This window comes from Bombina bombina, chromosome 3 (genome assembly GCF_027579735.1).
Source record: "Bombina bombina isolate aBomBom1 chromosome 3, aBomBom1.pri, whole genome shotgun sequence".
In the NCBI taxonomy this organism is placed as follows: domain Eukaryota; kingdom Metazoa; phylum Chordata; class Amphibia; order Anura; family Bombinatoridae; genus Bombina; species Bombina bombina.
In genome coordinates, this window is record NC_069501.1 from 1,163,381,867 (window position 1) to 1,163,404,533 (window position 22,667).

General features: G+C 39.6%; 1 protein-coding gene across 1 annotated transcript in view; it reads right to left on the minus strand.

Annotated features, from left to right (window-relative positions):
• DYNC2H1 (dynein cytoplasmic 2 heavy chain 1) overlaps positions 1-22,667 on the minus strand; it is a 1,178,830-nt gene that overhangs the window by 1,042,256 nt on the left and 113,907 nt on the right. Inside the window, exons 16-22 of the mRNA XM_053705582.1 lie at positions 21,511-21,650; positions 21,196-21,424; positions 10,705-10,832; positions 10,264-10,379; positions 3,400-3,527; positions 2,015-2,164; positions 505-710 (exon numbers count right to left, since the gene is read on the minus strand). Of these exons, the coding sequence (XP_053561557.1) occupies positions 505-710; positions 2,015-2,164; positions 3,400-3,527; positions 10,264-10,379; positions 10,705-10,832; positions 21,196-21,424; positions 21,511-21,650 (1,097 nt within the window). The remainder of the gene's footprint in view (positions 1-504; positions 711-2,014; positions 2,165-3,399; positions 3,528-10,263; positions 10,380-10,704; positions 10,833-21,195; positions 21,425-21,510; positions 21,651-22,667) is intronic.

The window sequence follows — 22,667 nt, forward strand, 5'->3', positions numbered from 1 at the left end:
AACCTCAAGGAATATGTACTATTAGGGAATTGCAACTTATTACTTTTTCATGTGATATATATATTCTGATCCACATACCTCTCCTGGTATATATACTTGCTTATGCACTTCTGTTGTGATCACTCTTGCCAAGTAGAAGAGGTCTTATTGCCTGAACTCAGAAATAGGATTCCTGAAGCTTTTGGCAGAATAAATTGCTACAGTAAACCTTTCCCTTATGCAGTTAAGTGGAAACTTACAGGTAGCTACAATAATATATATATTCTTATACATTAGTTCAAATGTTAAATCTGCATATTTGATTCTTTCTAGTTCAACTACAAGCCATCATTACATAGTGTAAAGGAAATTAATATAATGATATTAAATTACTAGCTTTACCTTCATGTTTTTATCAAAAAAGAAATAATGAAAAAAACTAACAAAATGTAAAAAAAATTAAAGTACATATCTGAGAAACAAATAACAAAAAATCTGGAGCCTTAAATTTAATCTATAACCTACATTAATTTTTTCTTTGTAAATTCAAGTTCATCAAACTCAGCTTTCTTCTCTTTTATTGACTGGGCACTTTTTTCTAGCATGTCTTCTTGGCCGGTTTCAATAATGTCATCATTTGGCTTAAATTGATCCCAGCGGGCTTTAAATTTTTCAATTTCCATAGAATATACGTCCACTCTGGACTTTACATTTTCTTTCATTATTTCAACCTGTAAAGAGAAAACTAACAGTAAACGAAGTTCAAAGATGGTCATTGCTAAATATATATATATTATATTTTAATATATGTTAAAATGATGTCCATTGAGTAACCAACATATTAGCATTACTTTCATTATTTATTTTGTCCCTTTTTCCTGTAATTCCATTCTGAAATTGTAAGTTGTTCAGTTCTTATTAGAAATGAAAGTGCAGAACACTGTTATATTCCACACAGCCATTGGCTGCACAATCTAGTGACCTATTTTTAGCCTAATTAGTCACAGCAGAGAAGGTAACCTAAGTTACAACATGGCAGCTCAATGTTTTATAGACACTTAAACTTTGCACTTATTTTGTGGATATTTAAACAGCTAATGAAGCTTTAAAAAATACATCTACATGTTATTCTCAGACTAATCTTTTCTTTGAATTCATCATGCTATCTAGCATTTATTTAGTGTTTAATGTCCCTTTAATTTCCGAATTGCACATCACAACATATTATTGTTTAATTTACATGGGCTTAACATTATATCTGCTACAAAATACTACAGGGTTACTGCTTCTCAAATAATAAGTATATATATATATATATATATATATATATATATATATATATATATATTATTCTTTATTTATAAAGCGCCAACAGATTCCGCAGCGCTGTCCATGGGTAACAAAGATAAATGGACAGTACAATATGAGACACCAGACAAAATTTAACAAACAAATACAGGGGGAATTGGGAGCCCTGTTCCCATGGGAACTTACAATCTAAATGGGTAGGAGGGTGAGAAACAGGAGTTGGGGACTGCAAAGGTGGGAATGATGTTAGTGTGGAGTTAGATGAGGGCAACTATTAAGCAAGTGGAATTCATTAGTTACTGATTTGGCGATAGGCTTCCCTGAATAAGAAGGTCTTTAGGGAGTGTTTAAAACTATTTAATAGTTATACATACACTGGTGTTCAGTAGGATGGGTTATTTTCATTGCTGGCAGTAAAAGAAAGCCTATGAATTAAGTGACTTTCCAGCATTTATTTTATTTGCGATTCAGGAGGTATGGTAAGAAAAAGCAGCATTACTGCATTCTAACTTGCTATGATAATGAGTTGTTCTGCCAAGAGGCGCCTGTGTGGATTTGGGGAGGGGGGGACAGAATTCTATGGTAAAAAAAATAAACATTACAATTTCTTAGAGAAATTATCAAATCAATTTTAAAAGCATTGGCACAAATTCACTCTGCCAGCATAAAAACTAAATTCATCTAAACCATGTTGGAGAGCTAAAAGAAAGCAATAATTCTTCCTCACCTGTTCTTTCACCATGAGTTGATGGCTTTCCATCATTAATTCAAATTTATCCCACTTTGCCCGCAGATTGCTAATAGTATCTAAACCACCTCCAGCGACTGATCGAAGCAGCCTGTTCTTATCTTCAGCTTCTTTAAATAATGGCATAATCTGTTAAAAAACACAAATAATATGGGCAGAAAAAAAAGTTAAGCAGGGAACGATATAACATAAGCAATAAAATGAATTGTTATGCTTATACACAGCACATGTATACCTGATACAAAGGGACGTGTAGGTCCTTTTTAATTAATAAAATAGATAATAAAAAACAATTCAAACCAACCTTGTCTGATGTCCTCCCAAACTTCTCTAAGGAACTATATATTTACCTATCTACAAAATGATTTGTTCTACACACAGGTAACTATTTTCTTTCTTTTAAGCAGGGCCCTTTTTATTATTATTATTATTATATCTCTTATTACTATTGATATTGGTAGCTATTCTGTAGGTGTTGCAACAGTAAAAATGATTAGCTACATTTTTCAAATCCTAGAGCAGAGCTTTCCAAACTTTTCATGTTGGTGACACACTTTTTAGACCTACATCATTTTGCGGCACAGTAATTCAGTTGCACTAGCAAGTTAAACTAACTTGTTTTAAGAGATACGGACACATACATAAATTATATAATAACGAAATATATTTACAAGTAATAGCATGTACAGTATGTGCAAGAATTAAAAAAAAGTTTAGTAACACCAATAACTACTTACTATTTTAATGGGATGTATGAGGTTGATGGGATGAACACAGTTTCTGAATATTTGGTGGAATATTAGATAAAGACACTTGCATTTCATCATCAAGCATTTTTAAGCTTCCACTTCCTATCCATATATCAAGAGCAGGAGCAGCAATGCACTACTGGGAGCTAATTGCAAAAAAACCCCACTGACTTCAGCTTAGCGTTTAAGCTGCCGCCCTCAGAGCTTGGTGAGTCTGATTGACTACCGTGCTGCAAACACACTGCTGTCCCACTCACTGACTACATATGCAGTCACGAGCCAATTAAGGAGACTACACGTGCAGTCAGGAGCTAATGTGCCGCCAATGGGAATAGTTTCAGTTCACACTGGGCTGCGCCAATAGGTTAAGATGATCTGTGACCCCCTAGGTATCAATCATGTGTCAACCATGTGATTTGCGTAGCAGGCAGGCGGAAAGTCAGAAACCAAAAAAAAAATGTAAAAAAATTACAATTTAAAAAAATTAGTGCTGAAGCAGGGACACACCTACACACTGCTGCCGACACACTAGTGTGTCCCGACACACAGTTTGGAAAGCACTGTCCTAGAGAGATGAAGGATAAATGAATATTAAGCAACAAAATGAATCTGTACCTCTGGCCTTCTGATTTTCAGTTTTTCATGTTTCATGTTAGCTTCACCAATTTCTTCGACAGTTTGGGGGCGGCTAGAAAGCATTTCCATTCCCTCTGTCACAAATGTATCAATTTCAAACAAGTGCGCTAGAGAGAAAATGACAAAGCATGTGAATTAGCCGATTAATCAGCATACTGGGATATGGAAAACTACAACTCATATCAAAAGTATTGGTTTCTTAGTTTATTAAAAAAATGTATAGACATTAAAGGGATAGCTGGTATTGGAAGCAAAAGTTGCTTCAATGAACCCAACACCTGTTTGGAGGTCTTTTCTAGTAAAGCAAGGTTTTCCTACACTTTTTATGGTATGTGCTTTTTATCTCCTGTATAACAGTAACTTAAATTGAATCTAACAATTTCGTATACGCTGGGCACCTGAACAGATTCAGCAAACTCACTGCTACTCATTAATCTGTCACCTAACAGCCATATTCTCTGTAGAACTTGTCTACAGCAAGCTAAATCCATTCAGCATGCTGCAGCCACATACATGTTACTTAAAGGGACATAAAACACATTTTTCTTCTTTCATGATTCAGATAGAGCATACAATTCTAAACAACTTTCCAATTACCTTCTTTTATCAATTTTTCTTAGTTTTCTTGCTATCCTTTGTTGAAAAGCAGGGATGTAAGCTCAGGCGTGTGCACGTGTCTGCTGTACTATATGGCAGCAGTTTTGCAAGAATGTTATAAATTAGCAAGAGCACTAGATGGCAGCACTAATTACTGTTATATAGTGCTCCAGGCATATGCACACTGCCTACCTAGATATCTCTTCAACAAATAATAACATGAGAATGAAGCAAATTTGATAACAGAAATAAAATTGAAAACTTTTTTTCAAATTGTATTCTGAACCTTGAAAAAAAAAATGTTGGGTTTAATGTCCATTTAAATATACAATCTACATTTTTTTTAAAACAAATTAACATTTCTTTTTTTTGCAATATTCTATAGCTAATTTCCACCCACCACTTGCCTTATCTAGAGGTTGAAGTTGTAATCAGCCAAAACCAATTAAGAAAATATATGTGGCAAGGTTAGCCTTGATAAGTCTAGCGTGTAAATTTCCAGCTCTGAAATTTAAAAAAAAAATCTGCAAGTTTCAGGGCTAAATGACATGAAAACAGGGTAAAATAAATAATTAAAAATGTATACTGAAAATCTGTTTTACTATGCATACCTAAACACTTTGTTATTATCATCATCTAAATGTGTTCACTGTCCCTTTAATATTGCACTTTTATTACATATATTTACTTCTTTGATCTTTTTTTTATTGCTGAATATCAAGTGATTATCTGTCCACTTGTTCCCTTCAGTCACTCAACACAATACCTGCCTCACTCATTAGCTGTCTTATCTTATTCTTGCTTTTGCTTTCACCTTCTCACCAGGGGAAGAAAATGACAAATTCAGGAAGGGCATAACACCGGCTACTTCAACAAAGTTAATATATAGAAGAATTTAGTACGGCAAAGAAAGACTCACGTTTTAATTAAAATTAAACAACTATTTATAAAGATTTAAATTCCCTGAACTTACCAACATGGGGAACGATCCGATATAGATCGCAGTTTGCGGCGCAAGCGAGGGAACCCGCGTCGCCCGCAGTTTCAGCTCGCAACTCGAGCTATCCCATATATGTCGCCGTCAGATGCTAACGTGCCGTAAGTCTGACAAACCAGCGATGTCCAGAAATCTGCGCAAGTACAAATTTCTGGCGTCGCCAGTGACTTGCGGCACGTTAGAAACTGCCGGCGCCTACAAAACCTGACTAAAGTCTAAATCACCTGCACTGTCTAACACGCCTCCCTAACATAGCCCGACACGTCTAACACGCCTCCCTAACATAGCCCGACACGTCTAACCCTCTATCCGCTATCCCCCCTCACTAGCCTAACAATAAAATATGTATTAACCCCTTAACCGCCGCTACCTAATAAAGTTATTAACCCCTAAACCGGCGCCAGCTATATTAAATCTATAACCCCCTAAAGTGAGCCCCTAACACCGCCGCCATCTACCTTACCTACCCCCTAAAGTGAGCCCCTACCCCGCCGCTATCTATTTTAAAATTATTAACCCCTAATCTAATCCCCCTACCCCGCCGCCATCTATATTAAAATTATTCAACCCCTAAAATACTAAACTATCCCTACCACTAAACCTAAGTCTAACCCTACAAATATCCCTGAAAAGGGCTTTTTGTGTGGCATTGCCCCAAAGTAACAGCTCTTTTGCCAGCCCTTAAAAGGGCTTTTTGCGGGGCATGCCCCAAAGTAACAGCTCTTTTGCCAGCCCTTAAAAGGGCTTTTGGCGGGGCTTTGTCACAAAGTAAACTGCTCTTTTGCCTACAATCTACATCCCCCTACACCGCGGCCACCTATAATAAATGTATTAACCCCTAATCTAATCCCCCTACACCGCCGACAGCTATATTAACTATATTAACCCTAATTATATTAGGGTTAATATAGTTAATATAGTTATTATATTATATATATTAACTATATTAACCCTAATTATATTAGGGTTCATATAGTTAATATCGTTATTATATTATATATATATATAAAGTATAATAACCCTATCTAACTCTAACATCCTAACTAAACTCTTATTAAAATAAATCTAATATTAATATTATTAATTAAAATATTCCTATTTAAATCTAAATACTTACCTATAAAATAAACCCTAAGATAGCTACAATATAATTAATAATTACATTATAGCTATGTTAGGGTTTATATTTATTTTACAGGTAAATTGTTAATTATTTTAACTAGGTCTAATAGCTATTAAATAGTTATTACCTATTTAATAGCTACCTAGTTAAAATAATTACCCAATTACCTGTAAAATAAATCCTAACCTAAGTTACAAATACACCTACACTATCAATAAATTAAATAAACTACAAATATCTATCTAAAAATACAATTAAATAAACTAAACTAAATTACAAAAAAAAAAACACTAAATTACAAAAAATAAAAAAAAGATTACAAGATTTTTAAGCTAATTACACCTATTCTAAGCCCCCTAATAAAATAATAAAGCCCCCCAAAATAAAAAAAATTCCCTGCCCTATTCTAAATTAAAAAAAGTTCAAAGCTCTTTACCTTACCATCCCTTAAAAGAGCCTTTTGTGGGGCATGCCCCAAAGAATTCAGCTCTTTTGCATTTAAAAACATATACAATACCCCCCCCCCCATTACAACCCACCACCCACATACCCCTATTCTAAACCCACCCAAACCCCCCTTAAAAAAGCCTAACACTACCCCCCTGAAGATCTCCCTACCTTGTCTTCACCACACCGGGCCGAACTCCTCATCCGATTCGGGCGATGTCTTGCTCCAAGCGGCAAAGAAGAATTCTTCCTCCGGCAACGTCTTCCTCCAAGCGGCAAAGAAGAATTCTTCCTCCGGCGACGTCTTCCTCCAAGCGGCAGCAAAGTCTTCTTCCTTCCGGCTGCATCTTCCATGAAGCGGCATCTTCAATCTTCTTTCTTCGCTCCGCCACCGCGGAGCATCCATCCTGGCCGACGACTGAACGACGAATGATGTACCTTTAAATGACGTCATCCAAGATGGCGTCCGCCGAATTCCGATTGGCTGATAGGATTCTATCAGCCAATTGGAATTAAGTTAGAAAAACAGAATTTATGCTTACCTGATAAATTACTTTCTCCAACGGTGTGTCCGGTCCACGGCGTCATCCATTACTTGTGGGAAATGTTCTCCCCCACAGGGAAAGGCAAGGAGAGCACACAGCAAGAGCCGCCCATACAGCTCCCCCTCTGGCTCCGCCCCCCAGTCATTCGACCGACGGTTAGGAGAAAAAGGAGAAACTATAGGGTGCCGTGGTGACTGTGGTGTATAAAGAAAAACATTTTCAACCCGATTAAAAAAAACCAGGGCGGGCCGTGGGCCGGACACACCGTTGGAGAAAGTTATTTATCAGGTAAGCATAAATTCTGTTTTCTCCAACATTGGTGTGTCCGGTCCACGGCGTCATCCATTACTTGTGGGAACCAATACCAAAGCTTTAGGACACGGATGAAGGGAGGGAGCAAATCAGGTTACCTAAACAGAAGGCACCACGGCTTGCAAAACCTTTCTCCCAAAAACAGCCTCCGAAGAAGCAAAAATATCAAATTTGTAGAATTTGGCAAAAGTGTGCAGAGAAGACCAAGTCGCTGCCTTACATATCTGGTCAACAGAAGCCTAGTTCTTATAGGCCCATGTGGAAGCCACAGCCCTAGTAGAGTGAGCTGTGATACGGTCAGGAGGCTGCCGTCCGGCAGTCTCATAAGCCAAGCGGATAATGCTTTTCAGCCAGAAAGAGAGAGAGGTAGCAGTAGCTTTTTGACCTCTCCTCTTACCAGAGTAAACGACAAACAAGGATGAGGTTTGTCTAAAATCTTTTGTTGCTTCTAAATAGAACTTTAAAGCACAAACAACATCTAAATTGTGTAATAAACGTTCCTTCTTTGAAACTGGATTCGGACACAAAGAAGGAACAACTATTTCCTGATTGATGTTCAGAGCGGCAAGGAGAATGACTGGGGGGCGGAGCCAGAGGGGGAGCTGTATGGGCAGCTCTTGCTGTGTGCTCTCCTTGCCTTTCCCTGTGGGGGAGAACATTTCCCACAAGTAATGGATGACGCCGTGGACCGGACACACCAATGTTGGAGAAAATCTGATTGGCTGATTGAATCAGCCAATCAGATTCAAGTTCAATCCGATTGGCTGAACCAATCAGCCAATCAGATTTTTCTAACTTAATTCCGATTGGCTGATAGAATCCTATCAGCCAATCGGAATTCGGCGGACGCCATCTTGGATGACGTCATTTAAAGGTACCTCATTCGTCGTTCAGTCGTTGGCCGGGATGGATGCTCCGCGGTGGCGGAGCGAAGAAAGAAGATTGAAGATGCCGCTTCATGGAAGATGCTGCCGGAAGGAAGAAGACTTTGCTGCCGCTTGGAGGAAGACGTCGCCGGAGGAAGAATTCTTCTTTGCCGCTTGGAGGAAGACGTTGCCGGAGGAAGAATTCTTCTTTGCCGCTTGGAGCAAGACATCGCCCGAATCGGATGAGGAGTTCGGCCCGGTGTGGTGAAGACAAGGTAGGGAGATCTTCAGGGGGGTAGTGTTAGGTTTTTTTAAGGGGGGTTTGGGTGGGTTTAGAATAGGGGTATGTGGGTGGTGGGTTGTAATGGGGGGGGGTATTGTATATGTTTTTAAATGCAAAAGAGCTGAATTCTTTGGGGCATGCCCCACAAAAGGCCCTTTTAAGGGCTGGTAAGGTAAAGAGCTTTGAACTTTTTTTAATTTAGAATAGGGCAGGGATTTTTTTTTATTTTGGGGGGCTTTATTATTTTATTAGGGGGCTTAGAATAGGTGTAATTAGCTTAAAAATCTTGTAATCTTTTTTTTATTTTTTGTAATTTAGCGTTTGTTTTTTTTGTAATTTAGTTTAGTTTATTTAATTGTATTTTTAGATAGATATTTGTAGTTTATTTAATTTATTGATAGTGTAGGTGTATTTGTAACTTAGGTTAGGATTTATTTTACAGGTAATTGGGTAATTATTTTAACTAGGTAGATATTAAATAGGTAATAACTATTTAATAGCTATTAGACCTAGTTAAAATAATTAACAATTTACCTGTAAAATAAATATTAACCCTAACATAGCTACAATGTAATTATTAATTATATTGTAGCTATCTTAGGGTTTATTTTATAGGTAAGTATTTAGATTTAAATAGGAATATTTTAGTTTATAATATGAATTAGATTAATTTAATATAAATTTAGTTAGGGGTGTTAGGGTTAGATAGAGTTAATATAGTTAATATAAATACTATAGTAACTATATTAACTATATTAACCCTAATATAATTAGGGTTAATACAGTTAATATATATAATGTAATACCTATATTAACTATAATATACTTAAGGTTAATATAGATAATATAGCTGGCGGCGGGGTAGGTAGATTAAATTAGGGGTTAATAATTTTAATATAGATGGCGGCGGTGTAAGGGGCTTACATTAGGGGTTAATAATATTAATATAGCTGGCGGCGGTATAGGGGGATTAGATTAGTGGTTAATAATTTTTATATAGGTGGCGGCGGTGTAAGGGGTCAGATTAGGGGATAGATAAGGTAGATGGCGGCGGTTTTAGGGGTTCACATTAGGCGATAGATAAGGTAGATTGCGGCGGTTTTAGGGGCTCACAGTAGGGGGTTAGTTTATGTAGATGGCGGCGGGGTCCGGGAGCGGCGGTTTAGGGGTTAATAACTTTATTAGGGATTTCGGGGGGGGCGGATCGCGGTTGACAGGTAGCTAGACATTGCGCATGCGTTAGGTGTTAGGTTTTATTTAGCAGATCGCGGTTGACAGGTAGAAAGACATTGCGCATGCGTTAGGTGTTAGGTTTCTTTTCTAGTTAGTTTAGGGAGTTACGGGGCTCCAATAGTCAGCGTAAGGCTTCTTACGGCTGCTTTTTGTGGCGAGGTGAAAATGGAGTAAGATTTCTCCATTTTCGCCACGTAAGTCCTTACGCTGCATATTGCATACCAAACTGCGCTGGTTTGGTATACCTGCCTATGGCCCAAAAAACTACGGGCGACGGTAGAAATATACGGGCGTAACTTCTAGGTTACGCCGTATATGTGATACCAAACCAGCGTAAATATTGGCGTCGCCGGCTTTTGCGGGCAACGATTTTTATCGGATCGACCCCTTAGTGGCAGAAAATAAAGATACAAACTAGCTTTACAAGTAATGAAACCTACCTTGAATAGATTTCTTTAAGGATATCAGAAGCGAATCAAATAGTTTCTGAATAAGGTCATCGATAACAGACTTCACAGGACTGCAATTAATTGTCATGCAATCAACCTTGATAACGCTGAAAAAAAATATATGTTTTCATGAATTATATACATACTTTTTGGACTTCGAAACTCACAGTTTAACACATTATATATATATATATATATATATACACACACAGTATATTGTTATGGTTATTAACTTACAGGAATCAACATTTTTCTTTTAACAACAGATCATTTTATATGAAAGAAACAAATGAAATGCTATTTAATTTACATTATAAATGATATAAACACCAAGTATGTAACCACTGACAGTTCTTGGGCTGTACAATAGAGGTGCAGACATTAAATACAATTATCACATACAGAAAAAAAATACCATAAAAAATGTTTTACCTTGGAAGGCGTTCTGCTTCTTTTCCGCGTATTTTCAAAGCTTTCAAATTTTTTTCCCAGTCGTGAACATTGCATAGATATTTGTCTATTAGAGCATCTATGTCAACTTGGCCAAACACAACCCATTCCTGATGAATAAGTGCAAAGTAAACACAATATTTATATATATATATGATATGTGCTATCCCTTTCCACAAAACATTAAAGGGACATAAAACCCGAATATGCTCTCTTTTATGATTCAGATAGAACTTGCAATTTTAAATAACTTTCTAATTTACTTCTATAATCAAAAATTCTCTTTGTATCTTTTGTTGAAAAGCAGGAAATAAGCTAAAGAGCGTGCAAGTGTCTGAATTACTATATGGTAGCAAGCTTGCAAGAATGTTATCCATTTACAAGAGCACTAGATGGCAGCACTATTTCCCGCCATGTAGTGCTATCTAGGTATCTCTTCAACAAAGAATATCCATGGGAATGAAGAAATTTGATAATAGAAGTAAATTGGAATATTTTTTTAAATTGTATGCTCTGTCTGAGTCACACATAAAACATGTTGCGGTTTTGTATCCCTTTAATGCAAAGAACAAGCAAGAATCAAAACCACAAGCAATAAAGCAAAGAAAAAATCTTCAAACGTTACACATTACTTAAAGGGACATGAAACCCCCAAAAAAATTATTTCATAGTTTAGGTGGAACAACTTTCCAGTTTACTTCTATTATCAAATTTCCTTCATTTTCTTGGTATCATTTGTTGAACGAGCAGCAATAAACTAATGGTTTCTAGCTGAACACATGGGTGAGCCAATCACAATCGGTATATAAAAATATGCAGCCACTAATCAGCAGTTAGAACCTAGGTTCTTTGCTGCTCCTGAGCTTTCCTAGTTAACCGTTCAGCAAAAGATAATAAGAGAAGGAAGCAAATTAAATAATATAAGTAAATTGAAAAGTTGTTTAAAATTGTATGCTCTCTCTGAATAATGAAAGAAAATACGGTATTTCACTATCTTTGGTGTATTGTGTCCCCCCCTTTCTTTCATCTCTATATGTATTGATGAGACACGGTGGAATCATAAAGGAATTAAAAGAGGTGTGGATTCTGCCTAATATACAGCTGCAGCTTCCTGTGGGGAAAGAAGGCTATCGCCTCTGGTTCCTATTTGGGGATAAGGCTTCTGGATATCGCCTTTGGTTATTGAATTTGGCCGTTTACTTACCTCATCAGATTGAGGTGGTCTCCTGTAAGTAGGAACTTCACCTACGTGATCATCCTTTGTCACGTTGATCTTCTACGGTTATTGGTGTCAGGACTTTTATATGTGTATCTACTATATGTATCCTCTGATGTATCCATATTATATATGAATTGCTACTTAGGATACTGTATTATTGATTGTCCAATTTAAATTTAAATGTTTCATTATTTTTAGATAATAGGTTGAGGATCCATCTTTTATTATATATATATATTGGATTATCTTTCTTCTTCTTTTTGTAGTGCAATAGTAATTCTGTAATAGAGTATACTACATATTTGTATATAGCCGTTTTAGCCTCTCTGTTTTCACTTTCTTTTTACTTATGGTATAACTTAAATTATGCTTACCTGATAATTTTCTTTTCTTCAGATGGAAAGAGTCCACAGCTGCATTTATTACCTTTGGAATATAAGAACCTGGCCACCAGGAGGAGGCAAAGACACCCCAGCCAAAGGCTTAAATACTCCTCCCACTTCCCTCATCCCCCAGTCATTCTGTAGAGGAACAAGGAACAGTAGAAGAAATACCAACGTGAAAAGGTGCCAGAAGAATAAAAAATAAAGACGCCCCACAGAAAAAAATACGGGTGGGGAGCTCTGGACTCTTTCCATCTGAAGAAAAGAAAATTATCATCAGGTAAGCATAATTTAAGTTTTTCTTCATAAATGGAAAAAGTCCACAGCTGCATTCATTACTTTGGGGAAAACAATACCAAAGCTATAGAGGACACAGAATGCAAAAACGGGAGGGTGCAGTAGGTGGCCCATTCTGAGGGCACCAGGCCTGAAAAAACACACAACCCGACCAAACCCCGCTACGTCGGAGCTGGACAAAAAAACTAGAAGGAAAAGGCCCCAAGGACAATGACCCGCAGATAGTCCGAAAGCCTAACTAGAGACTGCAAGCAGACGATCTGAGCCAACATTCCTCTAGGAGACCGTCGCCCAGCAGTCGGTCCCCACACAACCCTTCCTAGTACAGTACCAAAATCCCCAAAAGGGAGAGAACAAAGGTAAGCCAAAGGGATACCCAAGGTACAGCAAAATCCATAAAGGAAAACCCCCCCTCAAAGGAAGGCCAAGTCCACAGAGAACCGAATGGATCCCGAAACAAGGGGAGACGACGCCCAACCCACAAGGACCAACCGGGCATCATCAAGGAGAAGAACATCTCCCAAACATCGTGCAAGAGCACTGAACAGACAGTTGAAGACAAAGTCTTCAAAACATCAGAACTCAGAGACTGAGCAAACAGAATTACAAGTAGCAAACTCAGAATAAACGTCTGAGTCCAGTAACACGCTGCCATCCGTAGGAGGACAGGGAGAAAACACTATCCGTAAGGAAGAAGCGGTCGAACGAAATAGCAAATTGCCCAACCTCCAGACAGAGGACACTCTCCAGACAATCCAGGCACTCTCCAGACAATCCAGGCGGCCAAGCCTGCTCACAGATCACACAGGGGGAGAGGCACAGAACCTCTAAAAAAGGTCCACAGTCATCCCCAAGACCTGAGGATGAAGAACAGATCTCAGATCTTACACCGAGCCGGACTCGCCCAAGCAGCAGCAGATCTGAAAGCAAGGGAATCGAAAGGAGCCCCAAAACCGGCCCCCAAAAGGGCAGAAGAATGGACACAGACACTATATTCTAAAGACAATCGAGCAGGCGATAGACCCAAAGGTTCTAGCAAGGCCACCCAGCTAAGTCTCAATACGGAGCCAGCAGCTCCCCAGATGGAGAGGAACAACTCAATGAGCAGACCAATCCCCTAACCAGATAAATCATCTGCTCCAACCTCCCTAACACAGGAGAGGCCCCTAAAAAAAGGAACCACACCTCCGTAAGGAGGACACAGAGCCCCCTGAAGAGGAGAGCGTCGATAACCCCCTGCCCATAAGACAGGAAGTCGTAGAAGAACCGAGAGGACACAAGGCCACGTCACTGACCAACACGGAAGATCCCCTTAAAACACCATCGTGCTAGAACACATATCAGGCGCAAAAGTGACAGTTGAGCAACCTCAAACCTTCTGTTTGCTAGGCAGGAAAGCCCATCATCAGGTCACATTAGTTGGCTGTCCCAAGGGAACCTTATCGTCCGGCACAAGACAAGGCCCAAGGAGCCCCCGGCTCTCAGTAAATCTGGTCCAGTTGTAAAATAGAACAGCCAGAACAAGGGCAAAGCCAAAGTACCCCGGAAACTGAAACCCCCAGGCCAGTCCTAGGATCATAAGGTCCGGTAACATCCCACAGCGGGGTCCACAAAGAGAAAATGCAGAGTAAAACCCTCGGCAACCGGAAGATCAGGACAAGAAGCCCGGGCCCCACAATGTTTAGATTAAACAATTTTCCAGGGGGGGGGGCGTGTCCGTGCAGCGTTCCTGGTCAGACGCATTTTCTGTAGGCTCCAACAGAATCTTTGATAATCCGCCGATTATCAAACTATAACAGCAAAATCAAGAACAACATAATAGAAAGACACACAGATCTGACACTTGCGGTTGGAATTCACAATTATTTGCTTTTTATATGAAATTGGTGACTCAGATCGGAGAAAGGCCAAAGGCGGCGGCCTAGTAGTTGGTATCCACCCCCCCACCCCCCCCCCCGGGAAGAGCCGGGTTATCGGTGCTGTCGGCTTAGTTTGACTTACCGAACCTCTTCAACGATCACTATTACCCGATACCACAGAACACGCAGACAAAATACTAAAGACTCAGCAATCGCAGATAGTGCGTGGAAGCTCAACCCCCTATACTCTTACAATGATCGGCATAGGGGAAATGGAGATGCAGCACCACCTAACATTCTCTTTTACAAAACTAGAGAGACTCTTTGAAAAATTAATCGCTAATGCACCATATGACTACTTAATAAACAAGATGTACTCGAACAGCGCACTAACCACTCCATGGAGCGACTCCTCTGATGCTGGTAGCTATGGCGCCAACTTTCCGGCTCATACGCCAGTAGACATTGAATCTTACAGAAGATCTAAGAGACAGCAGATAGTTATACCCTGCTATGATACACCACAAAAGCAAACGGATCTGACATTGGAACTAGACTGCAAACTCACCAATGAAACAGATCTGGATCTTAAGCGCCTCAACTCTGGAGGTCACTACTTTGAATCAGATGCTCCATATATACAGAAATTTGCTAGACCACCATATGGACCCCTGTCAACACGTAGTAGTCAAAATGGGACTGCGTCCCTCAGAGGGATAGACAAGAATTGTCAGACAGCAGGACTGATCACCGCGCCGAAGCCTATTAAATCAGGAAGGACCCCCCAACAACAGGACAACGGGCGCCACAACAGCGCTCACAAGTACAGAAGTAAGATGAACGATCTTCGCACAAGCTTGCGGCATGTGGCCTCAATCAAACCTTCAGAGGCATTCAAAAGTCCCACTGACCAACATACTTCACACGGGGAAAATACAATTGGAGAGATTGGATGGTGGAGATATTCTGCAACGTCAGATGGGAACAGCTCCAATATGAGCAGCTATGGACATATCCCAAAGAAGGGAGAGGGGTAACTTGTAGAAGCCCCTTTTGAACAGTGAATTACTACAGAATTCGCAAAAGTTTACTGTCAGTTAGCATTCTATAATCCGGAACTTTACCCCATATGTTAAATAGTTTAAAGTCCGCTTCTAAGCTCTTAAAAGGTACACTTGGAATCCTGCTCCTTGTTCTCCATTAGTTATAGTTTTACACCGGACATTAAAATGGTTAATTTTGTTCCTTGTTCTCTATTAGTTATAGTTTTATACCGGACATTAAAATGGTTTATTGAAACGGAATGTTCAGTTCTAGAAATAGATTCAAAATTGAAATCATAGCGAGAGGTGGCTGAATGTGTTGTCAATGATATTGCCTCTTGCTGAGTGTATTTACTGCCACAAGTAGTGAAACCCCAGATAATATTATGTCTCAATGTTCTACACCTTTTATGCATGTTTACCCTGTTATATTAATAGTTAAAATCACATCTCGTTAAGATACAACGCTTGCCGACAACACAACCCAACATACTGGCAAAGATAAAGTGTCCTGTTAACAAGATAGAGCCCCTAGCTAAATGATTTATACAGGGATTCCTGTGAGCATGAAGCCAAAGATGTCGCTCAGGTTTTTATACATCTACATTCCTGACCCTGCGGCTTACGGCCGGAGCCGCAAAATGTAAGAACAGCTTAGGCACTAAACATTTATGTCAATCTTTAGCTGGGTTCAGACAATAAGCCCCTGTCATTCCCTAAGCCCCACAAGACAAGGGCTGCACTGCAAGCCGTGCTGTAATGTTATCCCCTCATAGTTTTAACAACAAGGATTCTTCATTCATAATTCCTGCTATTTGATTTATCATATCCTAGCAAAGTTATCACTCTTTTTGTTATTGATGTAAAATGTTCCAGGGGTATATCAGTTTCACACTCTCTCATCGTTAAGAAGTCATTGAGATGGGTGGTTAGCTTGGGTGGCTCCCATTGGTCCTCAGTAACAAAGCATATGAACCCAAAAACATATTGAAAATAAAGATCTGCGCTGCAGTCTCAGCCCCCCCCCCCCAACCCCTCTCCACATATATTACTGCAATGATTTACTGCGCTATTTATATCCCCCTATCTTATATGAGCCCCACACTACTTCTTATTGTTCTATAAATGGCCCAAGAGAGGTCAGCATCACAGCCAGAGGGAACATGAAAAAAATACACTGATTAAAAGAATGCGGTCTGTTGCACTTAAGTTTTAATGTATATGTGTATACCACATTCTGTTTTTATTTTTTATTTTTTTTTAGTATGTACAATGAACCATATTGATGATATTCTATAATGCAACTCCTCGTCTGATATAAAAAAAACAGACCTCCCAGGGAAAAAAATCCAGAATAACCCGGATAAAAAGAGCAAGAAGGCTTAAAAAGTCCCGACCCAAAGGGAAGAGACCACCCCTTGCAGGAGCCCAACACTCCAAAGTGCCATGGCCATAAAAGGACACTGAAGCCAACAGGCGTCCAAGCAACATTAACATGAGTGTGCTTAAAAAACGTGGCTAATCCCCCTTGAGGGACACAAGGCGCTGCTCATTTTATCAACCTCGAAAGGAGGAAGGCTGAGTAGACCTCGCCGGGGATCGAACTAGCAACCGTCGGATTGCTACAGTACAAAGTAGCCACAGAGCATTATAATGCTGAGCTAGCTGTTCAGCTAGTCACAAGCTCCATACACAAGGGGAACAGAGAGGACAAGTCACCCGAATAGAGCAACATCAAGCCTCCACATCACCTCAGATTCAAAATTAGAGGACAGTAAAACATGGGCTTGGATGCCACCTGGATGGTAATACCTGAACCCTATGAGTGGAAAACCAGTAGGACTTCTTCTTCCCAAGAAGGAGATGCAGAGCATTCTCAACATTGGGGAAGGACCCCTAACCGGAACCAAAAAGACCTCACTGTCTAATGTCCCGAAAAAGGATCAATCAACTCCCGAAGGGAATTCAAGTCCCCCTAAGGCGACCCAATCCACTAGAACGGACAATCCAAGAGGTCTCAATGAAGAAGAGAACCACTAAAGGAACAAGTCCAAAAAGGACAGTTTTCTAACGCAACACCGCCCGACCGGCGGAAAGAGGTGCTATACCCTTTAAATTTCCAACCACGTGGGAAGGAATACTCTAGGTTTCGAGGGTATAGGAAGCAACAGAGTGACGCAGCAAAATTCACTGACTCAGTCACCAGAGAGACGGCTATTTAGGACTGAAACAATCCTGAGAGCCACACGGACCCACAAGTCCTCTTAAGAATGCTTAGCAGAAAATTTAAAAAAAATAAGAAGAAACATAAGTAACGTAAATAGCACTCGGCACCCCCACCTGACCAGCAAAGTATAATAGGCGCCACGTGTCTGAATAAACCGCAAGACAGAAGATCTGAACCCAAGCAGGACCAACCTGCAACCAGGGTCATAACTACCAAGCTGGCTAAATCCACCCTCAGAGAGGGAAGAAGAAAAACAGACAAACATGGGACTAACGTGTCCCGAACAACTTCCATAAAAGCAAACAGCGAGTATCAATCCCAGAGATTTTCAAGTTCCTGCAGGAAACATAAAATGAAAAAGAAACTAAAATTCATCCTAACCGGATAAAATAAAATAACAGGCAACCCGAGGGTTAACGCCCAAGAAGAACAGAAACGAAAACCTTGTTCTTCCAACAAAACTGGGAAGGATCTCGAAAACAAGACTTAAAGGAGATTACTTTATCCCCTCATGTCTAATGAGGTGAGCCATTCGAAGGAGGAGACTAATGAGTCCCATAACCGAGAAGGATAGGGTCCCCCAACATCTCAAAAACGTGACTGAGTAAGACACAAAGGCAAGCCGCCTGTAACAAAAGGCACAACACTCAGGAACAGTTACACCCGCAGGGAACTGCACATGCCCTCCAGTGGCTGAGAGACCTTGTGCAATCGGGCATGAGCACAATCACAAATAAACATCTGGATTTTGTAGACACGCAAGCGCCAAAAGTATGTAAAAGCGAAAACGTGCCACAAACCTCCGGGGGGAACAATCCACCCTCCGAGGCGGGTGTCAGGGTTTTTTCCCTGTTGTGTTTGCCATGTGCTGCTGGCAGCCATTTTACTCGCCTCTCTTCCTGACTATGGTGCATTGTGGAGGATGCTGCTCACTTCCTGCACTTCCTTTTATGGCCAGACTGGTGTGCATCATCCATGTGAGACAGGATGCAGTCTCAGAATTGTGATGTCATCACTTATTATTTAAAGGGCCTCTATTCAGTATGCTTTGTCTTTGCGTTGTCTCAGACCTGTTTGTGAGAGTTCCTGTGTATTACCTGGCTGCCTGACGTCCTTCCTGGTTCATGATCCCTGGCTTGTTCCTGGCTCTGCTGTTTTTCTTGTTCCTGATTCCGGCTCGTCTGACTATTCGCTTTGGCTCCTGACTCGGCTCGTCTGACTACCAGCTCTGGTTTTGACTCCTGGCTTGTTATTTGACTTGTGGACTTTTTATTATTTTTTGCTATTAATAAAGGTGTGATTATTTTTGCACTTCTCGTCTCAGTCTGATTCCTGGCACCCTGACAGCGGGAAAAACATAACCTGGGTTATCCGCACGTGTAGTAGTAGTAGGGAGCGGTAGGGAACTCGCCTCACGGAGGATAGAACCCCCGAGGCGGATGGCTCAGCAGTCCCTTGAATCCCCGAACCCAAGGAACAAGGGACTTTAGGGCGGCCTAAAGAACATAACTGACTGACCTGAGTCAATGGGGCCAATTCGCATTCTTCACAGGACGAATAATCTTAATCAGAAAGTTGAATAATCTCAACACCAGCATCCTCCATAACTGGATAAAGGATACCAAAAAAATGGACTATATATAAAACAATTTAAACGGCACCTGACACCCACAATGGCTGGGGCACTCACCACCTCCTATGAACCAGACACCAGCAGACTAGAATTCTCTGTCGCCACACAGTCAGGAATGCAGAAATGGGAGACCAGAAAGTAGACACGCCCGGTCACAAGGTGAACCGTACAATCCAAAAAAAGCGCGCCCAACCATAAGGTTGTGTCACTTCGAAAGGCTGTTATGTTCCAAAAGCCACCAGCCCAGTTAACACTAAACATAAGCAGATTGAATCACATAACAAACATGATTAAAAAAAAAAACCTGAGTCCCACTGAGACCCTGTATTTTTCATGTGAGTTCGCAGGAAGAAATGAGTTACAGTACGTTCATGAAGAAGTAAAATGAAACGATCTTACCGGAACCTACGCCGTGGAACAGGAACACGGCCCTTCAGGTGTGGAGGATAGTAGCCTCGCCTCCGCCATGGACTTGAGGGAAGAAAGCAGGCAGCAAAGATAAGTTCGACAATGCTGATTGCTTATGGAGTTGTTAAAATGAGTCGGGATGGTTTCGCAAAGAGACGCTTCCTGCATCTCCGGACTCTAACTTTCACCCAGGCCCTCACTGAGAGACTGACAGGATTACTTAAAACTCCCGTCCCATGTCGAAGGGTACTACCCTCCATAAGAGACGAAAACAAACTTTCGACACTTCTCTGCAAACCCCCTGGGACGAAAGGCAAAGAATGACTGGGGGATGAGGGAAGTGGGATGAGTAATTAAGCCTTTGGCTGGGGTGTCTTTGCCTCCTCCTGGTGGCCAGGTTCTTATTTCCCAAAAGTAATGAATGCAGCTGTGGACTCTTTCCATTTATGAAGAAAAAGGCATATACCAGTCTCTAGCTGCTCTTTGGCTATTCCTAACCTCCTCTCTCTTACCTATTAGCGCTCTAATTAGGAACTGCTTCTATCTAGTTCCTTTTTCACATATATATATATATATATATATATATATATATATATATATACACACACACACATATATATATATATACATATATATATATATATATATATACACACACATATATATATATATATATATATACATATATATATATATATATATATATATATATATATACACACATATATATATATATATATACATACATACATACACACACAAATACATACACAAAAGTATATATAAAAGAAGCATTATGATTAATTGTAATATTTTCAGTTTGCCTCTTAACTATGTGTTATCATTTAAAAGGAACCCTAAAGTCAAAATTAAACTTTCATAATTCACAGAGAGTATGCCGTTTTAAGGGATTTTCCAATTTACCTGAATTATCAAATTATGTAGCCTTTTTAAATACACACTTTCTGAGGCACCGGCTCCTACTGAGCATGTGCAAGAGTTCACTGTGTATACCAGACATCCTCAAACTTGGCCCTCCAGAGGTTTTGGAACTACATTTCCCATGATGTTCAGAAAAAAAAATACTTCTCATTTAAAATGCATTATTGTGTTTGTATTATGTACTTGTTGATTATGCAATTGAACTCTATTTAATGGTTCTTCAATTATAACATGGTAAATTTAGAAGCATTTTCTTACTTTACAACTGGCTACATAATGCTGTATGCTAATCTAAACCAGATTAAATCAGGAATTTATCTTCCCGTATCCTTTAAAAAGGTTAATCTATTTCCTGTTTAAATTAAATTTAACCCTTAGGATGCAAGAAAGGGCTCCTATGCATTCAGTAACAGTTACAGAATTTTCTGGCAATTAAGATGACAATTTGTATTCTGAACAAACCTTAAATCGATCCATGACAGCAAATAACCTTCTGAACAGATCCTCTGCTTTGCTGAACACTGTTATAAATCCATTTGCATTCCTCTCAGACATGACAGAAAAGATTGGTTCTTCTCCAGGCTCACTCAGTCCCTTAAACTGGTTTGGAATTGAAATAAACCTCTTCATCTCCCTGTAATACTTGGCACGAATTTCTTCAAATGGTGGTTTAAACTGTAATCTCCCTTTACTTTATTTAACAACAACAAAATAAAGTCAATAATCTGATATTTACCATTTACCCATGAAAAATAGATTATATTAAATGTTGCTCACCTAAATGTTAAATCAATGTTTATTTCTGGTAGATTTTCATTAAGTGCTTCTAAGCCCATTTGATACTGATGCTCTAAAGCTTTGTACATCTGGTGATTCCAGTGCTGTCTCCAAGCTTTCATATCAGTAGAACGAAATCCCTAAAATAACACACAGTTATTTAGTCCAATATATTTCAAAGCAATTAGTTGTTTAATGCAATGTGACACACTATAAAGATGTACATAAAGGCCTAGATTAAATAAAAGCCATTCATGGAACTATTAATTAATTAATAATTGTGCATTTCAAAGAGATCTTTACTCGCCTCACATCACACATGCAACTAGTGACCATAATAACCAATAGAGCAGCATAGAGAAAAAAAACACTTTAAGTAGCCTTATAAGCTCTTCGCTTTGATATAGCAAGACATGACCGTTAGTAGAGATACTTCACAGGGACAATAGAATGTGTATGAATTCAGCCTGCTTGCAGTTAGTTTAGGTGAAAAATCCCAAGCAAGCTGTTGGAATGACAACGAATAGTCAACCACTCTCTAGTAAAACTATTTTTTCAATTAAAAAACAAGCAAGCAAATATTTTACAATTACAAATATTTACATTAACTGTGTTTCAAGCATTTTTCCAATACTGTTGCTGTTCCAATTGTTTAAATGCAACAGACTGGTGTTTCATGTGAAAAGGATTTAAAGGATCATTAAACTGGGGGGGGGCGTGTCTAGGCAGCGGCTATGATAAGACGCATACTCTGAAGCTCTGAAAGGGATCTACATTATCTATCAAATATCTTCTAAATCTTGCAAAATCCCTTTCCAACGATTCTATCAACAGATTTATAAATCCAAGCTGAACAGATCCATATAAGTATTGCTATATCAACGATCTCCAAGAACAGAGCTAGGCTGACGTGACATTAGGCTGTGGCCTACCTAGAATACCATCAGACCCCCCCTCCCCACCTGAGCACGGAGGTAATTAAGCTTAGTATGGCTTCTCTTAATAAAGAGGATTCTCAAGCAGCGCTAGAGCCGTTATGCACCCTTTTTGCCAACCTCGAACAACAAATGCAGCATAGCTTTAACAATCTGATCCTACTTGTACAAGGGAGAGAGATGGAGGACCCGCTATCAAGCACTCTTGAGTTTGAGCCAACC